This window comes from Chiloscyllium plagiosum, unplaced genomic scaffold (genome assembly GCF_037043375.1).
Source record: "Chiloscyllium plagiosum isolate Xiang-an unplaced genomic scaffold, Cpla_swu_hap1 HiC_scaffold_48, whole genome shotgun sequence".
Lineage (NCBI taxonomy): Eukaryota > Metazoa > Chordata > Chondrichthyes > Orectolobiformes > Hemiscylliidae > Chiloscyllium > Chiloscyllium plagiosum.
This window is the reverse complement of record NW_028270186.1, coordinates 16,088,449-16,105,400: the sequence shown is the minus strand read 5'-3', so window position 1 is coordinate 16,105,400 and position 16,952 is coordinate 16,088,449. Positions and strand designations below refer to the sequence as shown.

The 16,952-nt window shown below is 40.2% G+C and overlaps 1 protein-coding gene across 1 annotated transcript in view; it reads right to left on the bottom strand.

Annotated features, from left to right (window-relative positions):
- Positions 1-2,849: 2,849 nt before the first annotated feature.
- Positions 2,850-16,952, bottom strand: part of polb (polymerase (DNA directed), beta) — a 109,976-nt gene continuing 95,873 nt past the window's right edge. Inside the window, exon 14 of the mRNA XM_043681580.2 lies at positions 2,850-3,200. Coding sequence (XP_043537515.1) covers positions 3,106-3,200 — 95 coding nt within the window. The 3' untranslated portion in view covers positions 2,850-3,105. The remainder of the gene's footprint in view (positions 3,201-16,952) is intronic.

Below are 16,952 nucleotides of genomic sequence, written 5' to 3'. Positions count from 1 at the left end.
GACTTCTATAAATGGAGAAAACAAATGGTTAATCCTGTGTATACCCAGACCTCAGTAATTAAGACAGCTAGCAGAGCAAGCTGTTGGTCTTATCAGCTTATCCTGATGTTAAGAACACAAATTTATTTTAGGATTATTTTGGAAAATGCTCTAAAATTGGGAAAGCTGTGTAACTGTGGATTGTGCAGAGGTCTGAAAGTGACTTAAACCTTTTTTTTGGATCATTCTCTGTTGAAGCATTCCACTGTCATTCTCTACTTACCAATCACCTTACGCTAGTTTTGTTATGATATCAAGGTTAAATGTTCAACAGAAATACTTAAAGATCTAATTGTCGAACTTTGTACAATTAACTCGTTGAAACCCCATGATAAGTATTGACTGACATCACAACAAAATCAGTTAGGATCAATGCACCAAGAAAGCTTCTCTTTTTCATATTCTCGTCTCTTGTCCATATTCCAAACTTTAAATCTTGTCACCTTTTGCAGCTTTATTCTTCATCCCTGAGATAATGTGATGGCCTCCTCGTAATCCTCTTTGAGGTTCTGCTCCGTACTCCTCGGGTTGTTCTTATATTAGTCTCCACTAGGCAGCCAGCCATAAAAGATGCAGATGGGAGGTTTTGCAACCAGCTTCCTGACTCTCCACATTCTGTATTTGGAAATCCACCCCCTCCACACTCCCAATATTATCATTTGGCAAAAGTATGTCTACATCCTTTTGCTCCATCACACCTTGTACATTTAGAGTAATCCAATTTTCTTGCAAAGCTCAGTGTTAAATGTATCTTTCAATATGATCGCACCCTGAGCAGCATAACAAAGGCTCCACAGACAAAATACCTTGATTTGATTGTTTGATACGATCAATGCAAGGGTCAGAGTCTGCATTGTTTATGGCCTATATGCTGACTAAAATTGAAAAATCAATTAGGTGCAGTCTTCTGTAAGAATACTTGATTGAATCACCATTGTCAAGAAAACCGAATATTTTGTTCATTGTATAACAATGGGGGCAATTAGTATATGTCACCTATGTTTCAAATGCTTATAATACACATTACATGATAATGTATAGCTGGCACAGATAAAGGACCTGAAATACAAGATGTTGTTCAAAAATGCCATTTGACACCATCATGTTGATGTTTTATCTTCCATCCCAGCAAACAGAACTGAATAGATGTCCTGTCTCTGAGCAAATCAGCAGTCACTAAGCAATGCTAGGTTCTGTTCAGAGATTGGAGCAAATGCTTGCCATCTTAAATATCATGCCCATTGACACATTAGGCAGGACTTCATCATCATACACCAGGTTTTTTCTAAAGTTTTCACCTTGCTAAAGTCAGAATTCTGCATCTCAGACTAGCACCAATAGAATTTGATCCAAATTCCAAAGAAGTCTTGGACTAATTTCCTGCTCGCTCTTCTTTATATTATTTTCACATTAATTTCTGAAAGATGTGAAAGTTTGGACATATATATAAATAACCATCTATATATTTTATAAATGAGATAAAATGTGAAAGTCTCTCATGATACTAGCAAATTATTGGATGACTAATCAGTTTGGCAAATGCTACAGAAAGTGTTCACAAGTAACTACTTGAAGCAGAACATCTGACTTAACCAATAATTTAGCAGTTCACTGGAATTCTCGACTCACACTTTAAAGCTGCCAATTATTCATGTCAGTTTTAAAAAATTTGAGACCTATCCCCACCATAGAGGTCAAAGTGAATTTTACTGTTTACCATCACGATGGTCAGTTTATGGTAGAAATTAAAATAAAATCAGTTTTTCACAAGACTTAGCAACCCTGACTTCAGCTTGTTTCATGATCAAGCTGCAGTTCAGCTTTAAATCCCAATGACATAGCTGATGATACTCCAAAACAAAAAAAAAATTGTGTCGTCAAAAGTGTTCTTATTTTATTCAAAGTGCCGGCTCTTATTTATTTATTGCTATCACATTATAAATCTGAGATTGCATGTCTTAGGATCATTTTTCATTCTGATAATAGAACAGTAACTTACCTATTTATCCTTTATTTACTCCAACACTGATAACTCAATTATCGGTTCCATGTGCTGACTGCATTGCAACAGCAAAATACACACAAAATATCAAAACTTGTTGTATATTCTGAAAATGAGTCTGCAATTGTGCACTAAAAATATCATATAACAATTTTCTTTTATTCTAAACTGCTTTACCTTTTATTCATTTGAGTGAATGTCTCCTGTATTTTAAAGATCAAAATAAATGATTTAGCTTAGAAACAGCACACTGCACAAAAACAGATGTCACACTACATGTTAAATTAAATGCACAGCATTTGCACCAACAGTTGGAAGCTGTGTCCCAGGACCTGTTGCAGACAACTTACAGCATTCACAACATGTGGGGCACTCATTGCCAGAGAGAACCTAATTGGAGTGCAGTGTTACCCTCTGTTCGTGGGCATGCCATAAATATAAAAGCAATGAATAACATACACAGCCACTGATCAGTGAGTATTTATGAAGCTTTCATCTAATATATACTGAATATTATACAAGGTTAGCAAAGTGTGGGCCACTCAGGTTTGTACAGTCTTCTGTTGGCTTTCCAAGGAGTTCCTGAATACTGTACTTACAAACGAGAGGGTATTGTTTGGAAAGTATCAGTATAATTAGACTAACTTTCAACAAGATCCAATAGTGAAAGTTGTTGTCGCTTGTGTTCTTTAAGATCACATCTGTGCGGCCCTTTGGTTTTGCTACTTTTACAAACAGTATTGATTAATCGTGTGTATTTTGTGTATTTAATATTCTATTTTTATTCATTATTAAATGTGACAATGAGTCTACAAAGTGGTTTATTGATATTACTACACAGTACTTTATAGAAAGATGGTCTTCTCTACAAATACATTCAAACTTGATGCATAAAATACCAGCGATATCTGCATACACAATGTTCTTTAGCAAGCAACTTCAGAAATTCTTATGAATGTTTCAACTAGCTCTACATTTATCAGGACTCATTGTATTCTCATTCTGACAGAACTTCAGAGTATTTCATATGTAAAGAGGTTCTTAGGGTAACCCTCAGGTGACAGTCACTCACTTCGTTCTTGTGGCTCTCGATATTCCCAATCAATGTAATCAAAGATGTCCTTTTCACTTTCCACTGGCAGGGGTTCCCCTGGCACTCCTGCAGTTAACAAACAGTAGGCTATTAAAGATACTGACACAATTTTCCTGAATGCAATCACTTTCATTTTTAATATCAAGGTGGAGGTAAACAGAATTTTAATAGCAAAAGAATCAAGGGTTGGGGGAAAAGGCAGGAAATTGGAGTTGAGGATTATCAGATCAGCCATGATCTCACTGAATGACAGAGCTGACTCACTGGGCGAAATGGCCTACTTCTGTTCCCAGGTTTTAAGGTCTTAAAAAGTGACACAGACTTCAACTTCAATTCCATCAATTCACCATTGTAACTGAGATGAATTAGGTCAATAATACTTCTCACTCTTAAGGGTACTGGACACATCACCAAGGATGCAGGGATAGTGGGATCTAAAAGTCTAAGAGAACTGAAAGAAAACTGCAGTTTATACACACCAGGCTATCTTCAATCTGTCAATATACTGCTTGCAAGTAGAGACTATTCTGAATCGAAAAATAATTGCTTGCACAAGACTGATAGTAAGTCAAAGAGCAGGCAAGATTACAGAAGTTGCATTTCTTTGAAGAGCTTCTATTAAATATATGCAGCATCACACTGCTGATGAAGAGAAGTCCAGTGTAACATGGGGCAAGGCAAAAGTAAGTCATAAATCCTTGCTGCCAAGGATTTTAATTTGAATATATCACCATGAATTTTGCCCTGACATGATTTCAGAATTGCAAAAAAGTGAAAAAACACTCTTCATCAAGAAATAGGATGAGGGGGGGATGTTTGATTTAGAAGGAGGAGGGGGGGTTGGAATCTGGTTGAAACTTTCAGAATCCTTAATGACCTGGACAGAGTGGACGTAGGGAAGATGTTTCCATTGATGGGAGAGTCAAGGACCCATGGGGACAGCCTTAAAGCAAAGGGAAGACCTTTCAGAACGTAGATAAGGAGAAACTTCCTTCAGCCTGAGAGTGATGAATCTGTGGGATTCATTGCCACGGAAGGCTGTGGAGGCCAATTTAAAACAGTGGTAAATAAGCTCTTGATTGCCAAGGGGATCAAAGATTACAGGGAGAAAGCAGGAAAGTGGGGTTGAAAAACTAATCATTAATGATTGAATGGAGCAGACTGGATAGGCCAAATGGCCTAATTTCTGCTCCTATGTCTTATGTCTAACTCAGTTTAGCAGCCTCAATCCTTCATTGAGAAGTTACACGTAGTCACAAAATCAACTCTCAGCTAGGAAACTGTCAAGGCCTAAAATCAATCGAAGTTTTGTGGATATTCCATCACAGCCTAAAAATAACCTGAATGATATTACACAGCTCTCCTAATTGCTCAATGTGAAAAACAGCCAGCTACTGCACCTCCAGTTCCATTCCCAATTTGATCAGTGTCTGGTGCATCCAAGCGAAAGCAACAATTGAAGCTGTTACAAATGATTCTGCAAGGCTAGAAATTATAGAAAAAAACAGAATTGCTGAAGAAGATCAGCAGGTTTGGCAGCAGCTGAGGAGAGACGTAAGATAACACTTGAAAGAGAGTCATACTGGACTTGAAATGCTAACTCCTTATCTCTCCGCAAATGCTGCCAGACCTGCAAAGCCTCTCCAGCAACTATTTTTTAAATTCAGTGCTCCAGCATCCGCACGACTTTTCTTACTTTTTCAGTAAAGTACAATACCCCGTTTTCTATTGTGAATTATACACTTAATGGTAAGGTCCTAGGGAGTGTTGCTGAACAAAGCGACCTTGGAGTGCAGGTTCATTGCTCCTTGAAAGTAGAGTCACAGGTAGATAGGATAGTGAAGAAGGCGTTTGGTACGCTTTCCGTAATTGGTCAAAATATTGAGTATAGGAGTTGGGAGGTCATGTTGCAGCTGTACAGGACATTGGTTCGGCCACTTTTGGAATACTGTGCACAATTCTGGTCTCCTTCCTATTGGAAGGATGTTGTGAAACTTGAAAGGGTTCAGAAAAGATTTACAAGGATGTTGCCAAGGTTGGAGGATTTGAGCGAAAGGGAGAGGTTAAATTGGCTGAGGTTGTTTTCCCTGGAGCGTCGGAGGCTGAGGGGTGACCTTATAGAGGTTTTTAAAATCATGAAGGGCGTGCATAGGGTAAATAGAGGTCTTTTCCCTGGAGAAGTGGTGTCCAGAACTAGAAGGCAGAGGTTTAGGGTGAGAGGGGAAAGATATAAAAAAGACCTAAGGGGCAACTTTTTCACGCAGAGAGTGATAAGTGTATGGAATGAGCTGCCAAAAGAAGTGGTGGAGGCTGGTACAATTACAGCATTTAAAAGGCATCTGGATGGGTATATGAATAGGAAGGGTTTGGAGGGATATGGGCCAGGTGCTGGCAAGTGGGACGAGATTAGGTTGGGATATCTGGTCGGCATGGCCGGGTTGGACCGAAGGGTCTGTTTCCGTGCTGTACATCTCTGTGACTCTATAAGCCTCTTTGGAAACTGTGACCATTAGGTGAGAATAAGACCAGGTTCACATATTATGCTTTTTGCAGGAGAGAACGAGAAGAGTTTGGGGTGGAGAAAGGTTGGGGCAGGGTGGGATTGTTTAAACTGCACGGATGTTTCTCACATCAGGCATCGGGCCTCAAAGATCGTTCTGTCACACCATATTCACCGTTAGAAAAACACCCAATCACTGACATGGTCCTTAGTCCAAGTTGGAGAAAATGAGGACTGCAGATGCTGGAGATCAGAGTCAAAACGTGCGGTGCTGGAAAAGTACAGCTGATCAGGCAGCATCCGAGGAACAGCAGAGTTGACGTTTCAAGTATAAGCTCTTCATCAGCTCTTCATTCCTGTTGAAGAGCTTATATTTGAAATGTCGACTCTCCTGCTTCTTGGATGCTGCCTGAGGGGCTGTGCTTTTCCAGCACAACACGTTTTGCCTCTTTAGTCTAAGTTATATAGCAACCTTTGCTGCCTCAGTGCTTGCAGTTCCAAAATCTTAACACGGGACCCCAACTACATGGTTCATGGAAACCAAGTCTGGATGGATTATTTTTATATCCTTTAAAAGTGTTTCACAATCCTCCCATCACAATAGCCAGCACTTACTTCTGCCCTGCTCCATTACAACTAAAGTATGATTCATTACTCTCACACGGAGTCATGGAACAGGCTGACAATTGAATGACATGAGAGAGTCAAACAGAACATCTAATTCATTTTGACACAGTACTTTGAGCCCATTTTAAGGACTAGAATTGTACACTATCACCAATTCAGTTGCCAGCAGAAACATGTGCCAAGATGAATTGAGATGCAGAGAAGACTGGGTGTCTTAATTCATGAACTGCAGAAGGTTAGTGTACAGATAAAGTCAGTAATCAGGACGCTTTATAGAATGTTATATTTTATTGTGAGGGAATTGACAGGGTCAATTTTGAAAGGATGTTTCCTCTTGAGGGAGAATCTAGAGCTAGAGGCCATAGTTTAAAATTAGGAGTTTGCTCAATTAAGACCATAAGACATTGCAGAAGTTGGTCACTCAACTCACTGAGTCTGCTCCACCATTCAATTAGACCATGGCGGATCGGAGAACCTCCCAACTTCACTTTCCTGCTTTCTGCCCATAACCCTTTAAAATAGAGATGAGGAAATGCTTTTCTTGCAGAGGATTGAGAGTCTTACAAGTTTTTTTTCCCCTCAATATGCAGTGGCTGCAGAATTTTTAAATATGTTTAAATCAAAGGTTTGTAGATTCTTTATTACCAAGGGATTGAAATATTATGAAGGATATGAGGGAACATAGAGTTGAGGTTAAAATCCAATTAGCCATGATTTTATTGAATAGCAGAGCAGACTCGAAGGGCCGAGAGGCTTATTCTTGCTTCTTGTTCTTGCATTCAAGCAATATTTAAGCACAACTGATACGATGACATGGCTAAGTGCCCCAAGCTGAGCCAGCATCTTTGACAAGTCCTGGTAAGTAAGGAAGGTAAGAAAACAACATTTAAAAAAAGTAAACTGAAGACAGAACAACACTTCCATTATTTGCTTTGAATTTCATGGAGAGGATCAGCTATTCACAAGGATGTGGAATAAATTTTAAGATTCAGTCCTCCAGATGCAGAATTCGAGAGAAAATCATGCTTGTGAGTTAGTCAGGATGGCTGGGAAATCAAGATCACAAAAATGCACTCTGCTCCTGCAGGTTTCTGTGCCAGACAATTCAGAAGTTGGGTAAAGTAGAAGAACAGAGTAAATCATTCACAAAATTGCTGTGACATAAAAGGTGACCATTTGGCCCACTGTGCCATTTTTTAAAATGAGCATCATTAGCAAGTAATTACTATCATTATCAATCCTGTCTTTTCCTCATATCCCAACACACCATTTAAATCCAAATAATCATGAAAGGCCTTCTTGAATGTCTCTTGAACTTGCCTCCAACACACCTCCAGGCAGTGCAGCCTATTTCCTAACTTTTGCGAAGTGAAAACATTGTTTATATGTTACCCTTGCTTCTTTTCCCCATCAGCTCACTCATGACATTGAAAAGCTCTATCAAACTGCCTCTCAGCCATCTTCTGTTCCAACTTCTTCAATTTGTCTTTGCAGTAGACAATCAGCCTCAAAAGGTCTTTCTGTTCGGAAAAGTTTCCTTATCTACCCTACATTCCTTATCTACCATTGACTTTATGGTAACTATGTGTTGGATAAGAGATGGTGATAAGTGGGAATGAAGGTTGGATGAGGAGTGTCTAGGTCAATGTACTAAGGATCCAGATCGAAGATAAGAAAAGTGAGAGATGCAATACTACACTCTAACAAATGGAGACAAAACGTTGTGACACAAAGACATCTGGATCTACTGGAGACATATAGAATGAGGTAAAATAAGAAACCACGATTAGATGAGGCAATGCTTAGTATCTTACATCATATGCTGGCAAAATATGGCAATACCAGTTAGGAAATTCAGTTTTAATGTCATCATTTAAGAAGTTACAGAAACCAATGGAAATAATTTTCATACAAAGGCAGTGATATTTTTACTCAGTTACCTGCAAGGTCGGTTGAAATTTCTTAAGTTATGTACATGAATATATTACATTTTGTTAAAACATGACATAAATTAGTTAACAAGTTTACTGATGTTTTAACATTATTTAATACAACACCTGCAATCCTTTGGAATCCCTTCAGGGAACACTCTTTCACATTATTGGCCAATTAGTGGCAAACTGTAATTTTAACTGCTGAGCAACACAATATTAGTTTCCTGCCACGAGGAAGCAAATGGGATAATGCGTGAATATTAAAAAGATTTCCACTTCTTGAATTAAGTTCAAGATTACCATTGCCTATGCCATGATTAGTAAGTGTCAGAGCTCTTCACTCAACTCTGAAATATTTTAATTGTTATAAGATGTTTAAAAAAAAGTCTAAAAATATCAACAAAAACAACTTATTTATGGGCTTTATTCACGTTGAGTGCATAGACAGTTAAAACATCCAATGCTTTGAAAACAATCTGGTATCTTTATAATCAAGGTGCTGAAATCCCTTTTCGCAACTACCTTGTTTATCTAACCAGAAAAGTCTTTTGATTGAAGGCAATAATAAATTAGTGAGCAGTTATGAACGCAATGTTTTTATTTTTGTTGAAACCAAAAAGCTAAGAGCAAAGAAAGAAATACTTTCTCAAAACTGTGTTTCAGAGAAGACAAAGCTCTGGAATACCTGACACATCAATCATGGGTGAATAAAGCTGCAAAGTCTGGACACAGCGCAGCATGGATCTGCAGTCCAAGAAGTCCATACTTCTTTGCGATTCTGCTTCCAATCTTGGGCACAAAGATTACAATCTTCTGGGTTACTGCTTTAAATAGATGTTGTTTTTGTAGCAAATGGATGCTCAAATAGTTTTTTGCTGTTCTTTTTAATGCTGATTTAAAAGTAAAGACCTGAAATAATCTCCTAATCTTGCTTGCTTGTTTTGTTTGGCTTCCTCTTCTCTAGGCATCATCCGTGATTATTTCAGGGTTGCTGAGGCATGGCTTATGCTAAGGGTTCATTACAAGGATGCAGGACCCAAGTCTAAACTCAGACAGATCAGGATCAGAGAAGAGGAGAGCCAAAAATAACAAGCAAGCAAGATGAGGAGATTATTTCAAGTTTTTACTTTTAAATCAGCATTAAAAAGAACAGCAAAAATTATTGGAGCATCCGTTTGCGACAAAAATAACATCTCATTTAAGGCGATCAGGATCTGGCTGTTACCATTAAGATTCTTTGAGCCAATTAAAATCTGATGTAAGTCTAATGCCAAGGTTCTGGAAATGCTTAAGCTTTATAGTGGATGTGAAAAACTAACTTCTTTAATTTTCTTTTCAAATAGTTCTTTTATGTTGTACATTAATCTGAAAACCTCACACGTGAGATTGAAGACAGCCATGATAACCTGTCATCAGTGCAAAATTGGAAGCTCAACTCTAATGTTACATTGATAAAGTGGTTGACCAGGAATTGATTTGTCTTCTTCTACATGAAGATGAAATTCCAGCATGATCTTGACTCACTGCAATGACATTAGTCATAGCAAAATGGTACCAACATGACCACTCTAAAACTTACTCCCTGCTTCAAAATGTTTATGCCGTAATCAAAAACATAACTTGGTACAGCAATGACATGGAGGTGCTGGTGTTGGACTGGGACGGACAAAGTCACTAGTCACACAATATCAGGTTATAGTCCAATCGGTTTATTTGAAATCACAACCTGTTGGACGATAACCTGGTGTCATGCGACTTCTGACCACAGTACAGCCAAATAGGTTTAAAGCGTTCACAGCAAGATTTATTTGAATTAAGGAATAATGATGATTCTATAACTTTTTTGGGTCAAGGAAACTACCCCCTTAAGTACCAGGCAGGAACAGTGTGTCTTCATAGCTGATTATTTGTTTTTTTTTCATCCCTTCTGCCTTTCCAAATTTACAAAAATCTCTCAAATCTACCTTTTCACAATTGCAGTCTTCTGGGCGACCATCTAAAGTCCAATGGCTTAACATCAGCAATAAATGCATAGTCAAACATTTAACTCTCACTTTCTGCTCATTTTGAAGTCAATACTGGAAACAATTTCTTTACTCTGCCTGCTCTTTCTCAATCTGTTGAACACTTGCAAACTGCTGGCATATGACACTTTTTTTCTGACATATCTGTGAAATTCGGTGTCAGATATAGAAGTCTGAGATGTTTAACATAATTTCATGAATTAGCTCAGTTCTTTTTGGGTAAGTAAACAAAACTGAAACCAGTGACCATGTTGTGAATATGCCCTGTGACACAAATGAGATTTGTATTATTCTTACATTTCCGCACTCTCTCTCTCATAAAATGGAGAGATGAAAAGGATCACATGACCTGTTGTGAATTCAGCTCCTCAAAAAATTTCAGTGGCTTTGTAGTTAAAGGTTAAAGGGAAGCCTAGGTGTTTGAACCAGAAAAAGGTACAAAATATTTCCACCTGTAAACAATCACTAGACTAGAGGTCTCTAATGGTGTACTGGTTAGGTCCCAACCTCTGAGCCAGGAGGCCTCGGTTCAAGTTCCACCTGCTCCAGATGAGAGTTACAAATTGATTGAAAAATATCAATGACCAGATGAACCACGCTGATGAAAGGTAGACTGGTCAGTCAGATTTTCATACAGTTGGAAAGTAGGGTGTGATTCACACAAGTCGGAAACACAAATTCAGCAGGTCATTTGAACTGGGTAAAAAGCGAAGCTTTGCAGATGCTGGAGATCTGAAAATTAACCTAGAAAATGGCAGACAAACTCAGTAGGTCTGGCAGCATCTGTGAAGAAATAGAGATAACGTTTTGAGTCCAACATAATTCTTCTTCAGATCTTCACTTTGTAGGAAATACAAAGTGCTGGAGTAGATGTAAACATACTTCAAGGGCAGATACGGTTTGTCTACAGACTTGATCTGAAATTGTTTTTTAATGCCCTGCTCTTCAAATTTTAAGAAAAAATATGCGGTGGCTGTCAGTGAAAGAGTTTCGAAAACACCTTTGCAGTGGACTGTTTGGACTGATAGTCGAGATGAAAGTAACAGCAGCTGGTAGCGCAGGTTTATACAGTTGTCTGATATTTCCCCAAAGACTATCAATATGTCATTACGAATGCTTGGCTCAGTTTCAAAAGCAACAATTCTTTAAGCATGGAATTCTGAGTTCACAGTTTGATGGACAATGTAAAGAGACCATTAAAGGTTACCTATTTTTGATTTATAGCCTGAATGGTTTTAATAAAAGCATGCCTTTCTTGCAATGGTCTCAGTCAATCCTTGAGTCACCCTTCTGTCATAATTCTGATAGTTAGACAAAACACAACACAGTGGCACAATGGTTAGCACTGCTGCCTCATGGGTCCAGGGACCTGGGTTCGATTCCAGCCTTGTATGAGTGTCTGTGTGGAGTTTGCATGCTCTTTCCGTATCTGTGAGAGTTTGTGCTGGGTGTTCCGGTTTCCTCCCGTAGTCCAAAGGTCTGCAGATTAGGTGGCTTGACCATGCTAAATTTCCCCCATAGTGTCCAGGGATGAGCAGGTTAGGTGGATTAGCTGTGGTAAATGTGGGAATTCTGAGGTTAGGATGGGGGTGGGATACTCTTCAGAGGGTAGGTGCAGGCTGGACAGGCCAAATGGCCTTGATCCACACTGTAGGGATTCTATGATTTTACACAGTCACTAACTCAAAGAGCTACTGCTATGAGAGAGCTACTACATACTGCATGCATTGTGTGATTAGATATTGCCAGCATCAATCGTCTTTTATGTCCTGCTGCAAGTGTGGCTCACTTGTTATGAAAAAGGGCAGAGGCTGACGCCAGAAGTTGTTTAAAACTTCTAAAGACAGTAAAGTCATGCAAACAGTCTGGCTGTGATGGTTCTATAATGACTGAGAATCACAAAATCCAGGCATTTCCACAAATTGCTCTTCAAAGGATCTGAAAACCTAACCAGTAGAGTTGAAGAAAGAATCAATAATCTGTAACCAATTCAAAAATTCTGATTTGATACTAGAAGACTGGTTAGCCAGAATCTGAATTTTTCTTGCCACATGCATTAGGATACATTCTTGAAATGCTAACATGGTCTGGTCTGCATGCAATTAGATTATGATTTGCAATAGTTCACCATTAGTAACACCCCCTATAAATTCTGACCAATTACAAAACAGATAATTTCTTACCATCCAGTGCAAGATTTTCAAATTAACTTAATGCATCAAAGTCAACCAAGTCTAAACTCTTAAGATTATAAACTTATTTTACACCATAATGAAAACCATAACAAACCACAGAAAGACAAGTTTATTGAGTTCAAAATTTACTTGACCAAAGAAAAACTGAAGATAGTGTCTTTTTCAGTCAGTTGAACTCAAGTTACTTTCATTTACTGCTAAACGGAAAAGTCACACTGACAGCTGCAAAACACAACATTTAGCGCACATGGTAATGCCAGCGTTTATTTGCATGCAAGCCTCGTCTTACTCCTTTTTTAATCTAACTGAATCAGTATATACCTCTATTCCTTTCCCTAAATTCATTATTGGATTTTTTTTAAACAATCAACCTGTTCATAATACACACTGGAGCAGATGTAACTTGGACCTGGCGACTTGGCCCTCAGACATAGGGCCCTAGCACTGCATTACAAAAATTCTCCTTTATTGGATTTATTATATTAATCAATGTGACATGCCTAGAGTAGGTCAGATGTGGACAGATATTCTGGCCTCTCAGCCTTTTCGCCAGAAGAGGGACACAGGCAGCGTGGACATTAAGTTTACTATGGGACAAAAGCAGAATAGAACCTAGAACATAGAACATTACAGAGCAGTACAGGCCCTTTGGCCCTCAATGTTGCGCCTTCCTGTGGAACCAATCTGAAGCCCATCTATCCTACACAACTCTATTGTCATCCATATGTTAATCCAATGACCACTTAAATGCCCTTAAAGTTGGCGAGTTTACTACCGTTGCAGGCAGTGCATTCCATGCCTCTACTATCTAAGTAAAGGAACTATCTCCGACAAGTGTTCTGTATCTAACACCCCTCAATTTAAAGTAATGTCCCCTCATGCTAGCCATTACCCTCCGAGGAAAATGGCTCTCACTATCCACCCTATCTAACCTCTGATCATCTTATGTGTCTCAATCAAGTCACCTCCAAACCTTCATCTTCTCTCTAATGAAATAAGCTTCATGTCTCTCAGCCTTTCCTCATAAGACCTTCCCTCCAGATCAGACAACATCCGAGTAAATGTCCTCTGAACCTTTTCCAAAGCTTCCACATCCTTTCCATAATGCGGTGACCAGAACTGTATGGAATACTCCCAAGTGCGGCGCACCAGACTTTTGTAAAGCTGCAGCATTACCTCATGGCTCCGAAACTCATTCCCTCCACCAATAAAAGCTAACACACTGTATGCCTTCTTAACAACCCTGTCAACTTGGGTAGCAACTTTCAGGGATCTATCCATATGGACTCTCTGCTCATCGACACCACCAAGAATCTTACCATTAGCCCAGTACTCTCTACTCCTGTTGCTCACCTCACACTTTTCCATATTAAACTACATTTGCCACCTCACAGCCCAGCTCTGCAGCTTATATATGTCTCTCTGTAACCTGCAACGTACTTCACCACTAGCCACAACTCCACCTACCTGAGTGTCATCCGCAAATTTACTAACCCATCCTTGTAAGCCCTCACCTAGGTCTTTTATAAAAATGACAAACAGCAGTGGTCCCAAAACAGATCCTTGCAGTACACCAGTAGTAACTGAATTCCAGGATGAACATTTCCCATAAACCACCACCCTCTCTTTTCTTTCAGCGAGCCAATTTCTGATCCAATCTGCTAAATCACCCTCAATCCCATGCCTCTGTATTTTCTGCAATAGCCTACCTTGGGGAACCTTATCAAACGGCCTACTGAAATCAATATAGACCACATCAATTGCTTTACCCTCATCCATCTATTTGGTCACCATCTCAAAGAACTCAATAAGGTTCGTGAGGCACGACGTACCCTTCACAAAACCGTGTTGATGACTATCCCTAATCAACTTATTTCTTTCTAGATGATTATAAATCCTATTTCTTATAACCTTTTCCAACACTTTACCCACAACCAAAGTAAGGCTCACTGGTCTATAATTACAACAGAGGTAAAAACAACGACTGCAGATGCTAGAAACCAGATTCTGGATTAGTGGTGCTGGAAGAGCACAGCAGTTCAGGCAGCATCCAAGGAGCAGCGAAATCGACATTTCGGGCAAACGCCCTTCATCAGGAATCAGATGACCCTTCTTGAACAAGGGGATAACATTTGCTATCTTCCAGTTCTCTGGCACTTTTCCTGTAGATAATAACAATATAAAGATCAAAGCCAAAGGCTCTGCAATCTCCTCCCAGGCTTCCCAGAGAATTTGAGGACAAATCCCATCTGGCCCAGGGACATTTTTTTCACACTTTTCAGAATTGCTTACATCTTCTCGTGAACCTCAATCTCGTCTAGTCTAGTAGCCTGTATCTCAGTGCTGTCCTCGACAACATTGTCTTTTTCTAGAGTGAACACTGATGAAAAATATCCATTTAGTGTTTCCCAATCGCCTCCCACCCCACACACAACTTTCCATTACTATTCTTGATTGGTCCTAATCTTTCTCTCGTCATTCTTTTATTCCTGATATACCGAAAGAAAGCTTTGGGGTGTTCCTTGATCCTATCTAACAACGACTTCTCATGTCCCCTCCTGGCTCTTCTTAGCTCTCTCTTTAGGTCTTTCCCAGCTAACTTGTGACTCTCAAGCGCCCAAACTGAGCCTTCACGTCTCATTCTAACATAAGCCTTCTTCTTTCTCTTGACAAGAGATTAAACGTCTTTAGTAATCCATGGCTCCCTCGCTCGACCACTTCCTCCCTGCCTGACCGGAACAGACTTATCAAGGACACACAGTAGCTGTTCCTTAAATATTTCAATTGTGCCCATCCCCTTCAGTTTCCTTCTCTATCCTGTGCATCCGAAATCTTGCCGATTCTCATCATAATTCCCTTTCCCCCATCTCTTACTCTTGCCCTGCGGTATTATACCAATCCCTTTCCATCGCAAAAGTCAACATAATCAAATTGTGGTCACTATCACCAAAGTGCTCACCTACCTCCAAATTGAAGACCTGGCCAGGTTCATTACTCAGTACCAAATCCAACAGGGCTTCGCTCCTTATCGGCTTGTCTACACACTCTCTCAGGAAACCATCATGCACACATTGAACAAACACTGACCCATCTAAAGTACTCAAACTACAGGATATCCAGTCAATATCTGGAAAGTTAAAGTCCCCCAATACAGCTATCCTGTTACTCTTGCTCCTATCCAGAATTATCTTTGCAATCCTATCCTCTTCATCTCTGGAACTGTTCGGAGGTCGATAGAAAACTCCCAACAGGGTGACCTCTCCTTTCCTGTTTCTGAATTCAACCCATACAACCTCAGTAGATGAGTCCTCATCACACATCCTGCCTGTCCCTGTACCACTGTCCTTAACGAACAATGCCACACATCCCCCTGCATTACCACCTTCTCTATTCTTACTGAACCATCTAAATCCCAGAACCAGCAACAACCATTCCTGTCGCTGCTCCATACATGTCTCCAAAATGGCCACAGTATCGAAGTCTCAGGTACAACCCATGCTGCAAGTTCACCCACCTTATTCTGGATGCTCCTGGCGTTGAAGTAGACACACTTCAAACCACCTTCCTGCTTTCCAGTGAACTCGTGCAACCTTGAAATTTCTGATCTCACTACTGTCAACCTCCTGGACGCTGGAACTACAATTTAGGTTCTCATCCCCCTGCTAAATTAGCTTAAACCCTCCTGAAGGGCATTTGCAAACGCACCCCCCAGCCCCCCCCAAGATATTTGTACCCCTCTGGTTCAGGTGTAGACCATCCTGTTTGTAGAGGTCCCACCTATCTAAGAATGAGCCCCAGTTATCCCGGTATCTGAAATCCTCCCTCCTGCACCATCCCTGTAGCCATATGTTCAACTCCTCTCTCTCCCTATTTCTCACCTCGCAAGTACGTGGCACGGGCAACAAACCAGAGATAACAACTCTGTTTGTTCCAGCACTAAGCTTCCACACTAGCTCCCTGAATTTCTGGCTTAAATCCCCATCCCTTTTCCGACCTATGTCATTAGTGCCTATGTGGACAACAACTTGGGGCTGCTCCCCCTCCCCGTCAAGAATCCCGAAAACACGATCCAAGACATACACCAACTGTGAGTCTCTCTCATTCCCACAGAACCTCCTATCTGACTCCTAACTATGGAGTCCCCAGTGATTGATGCTCTGCTCTTCTCCCCCCTTCCCTTCTGAGCAACAGGGATACAGCAACTCTGTGCCAGAGAACTGTACCCCATAGCTTACCCTGGTAAGTCATGCCTCCCCAACAGTATCAAAAATGGTAAACTTATTATTGAAGGGAACCACCACAGGGGCTCCCTGCACTGCCTGCTGGTTTCTTTTCTGTCCCCTGACTGTAATCCATCTGCCTTTTTGTTGCATCTGAGGTGTGACTATCTTCCTGTAACCCCTCTCATTAGCCCCCTCCGCCTCCCGAATGATCTGAAGTTCATCCAGGTCCAGCTCTAGTTCCCTAAAGTGGTTTGAGAGGAGCTGGAGCTGGGTGCATTTCCCGCAGAGGAAATCAGCAGAGACATAGGTGGTGAC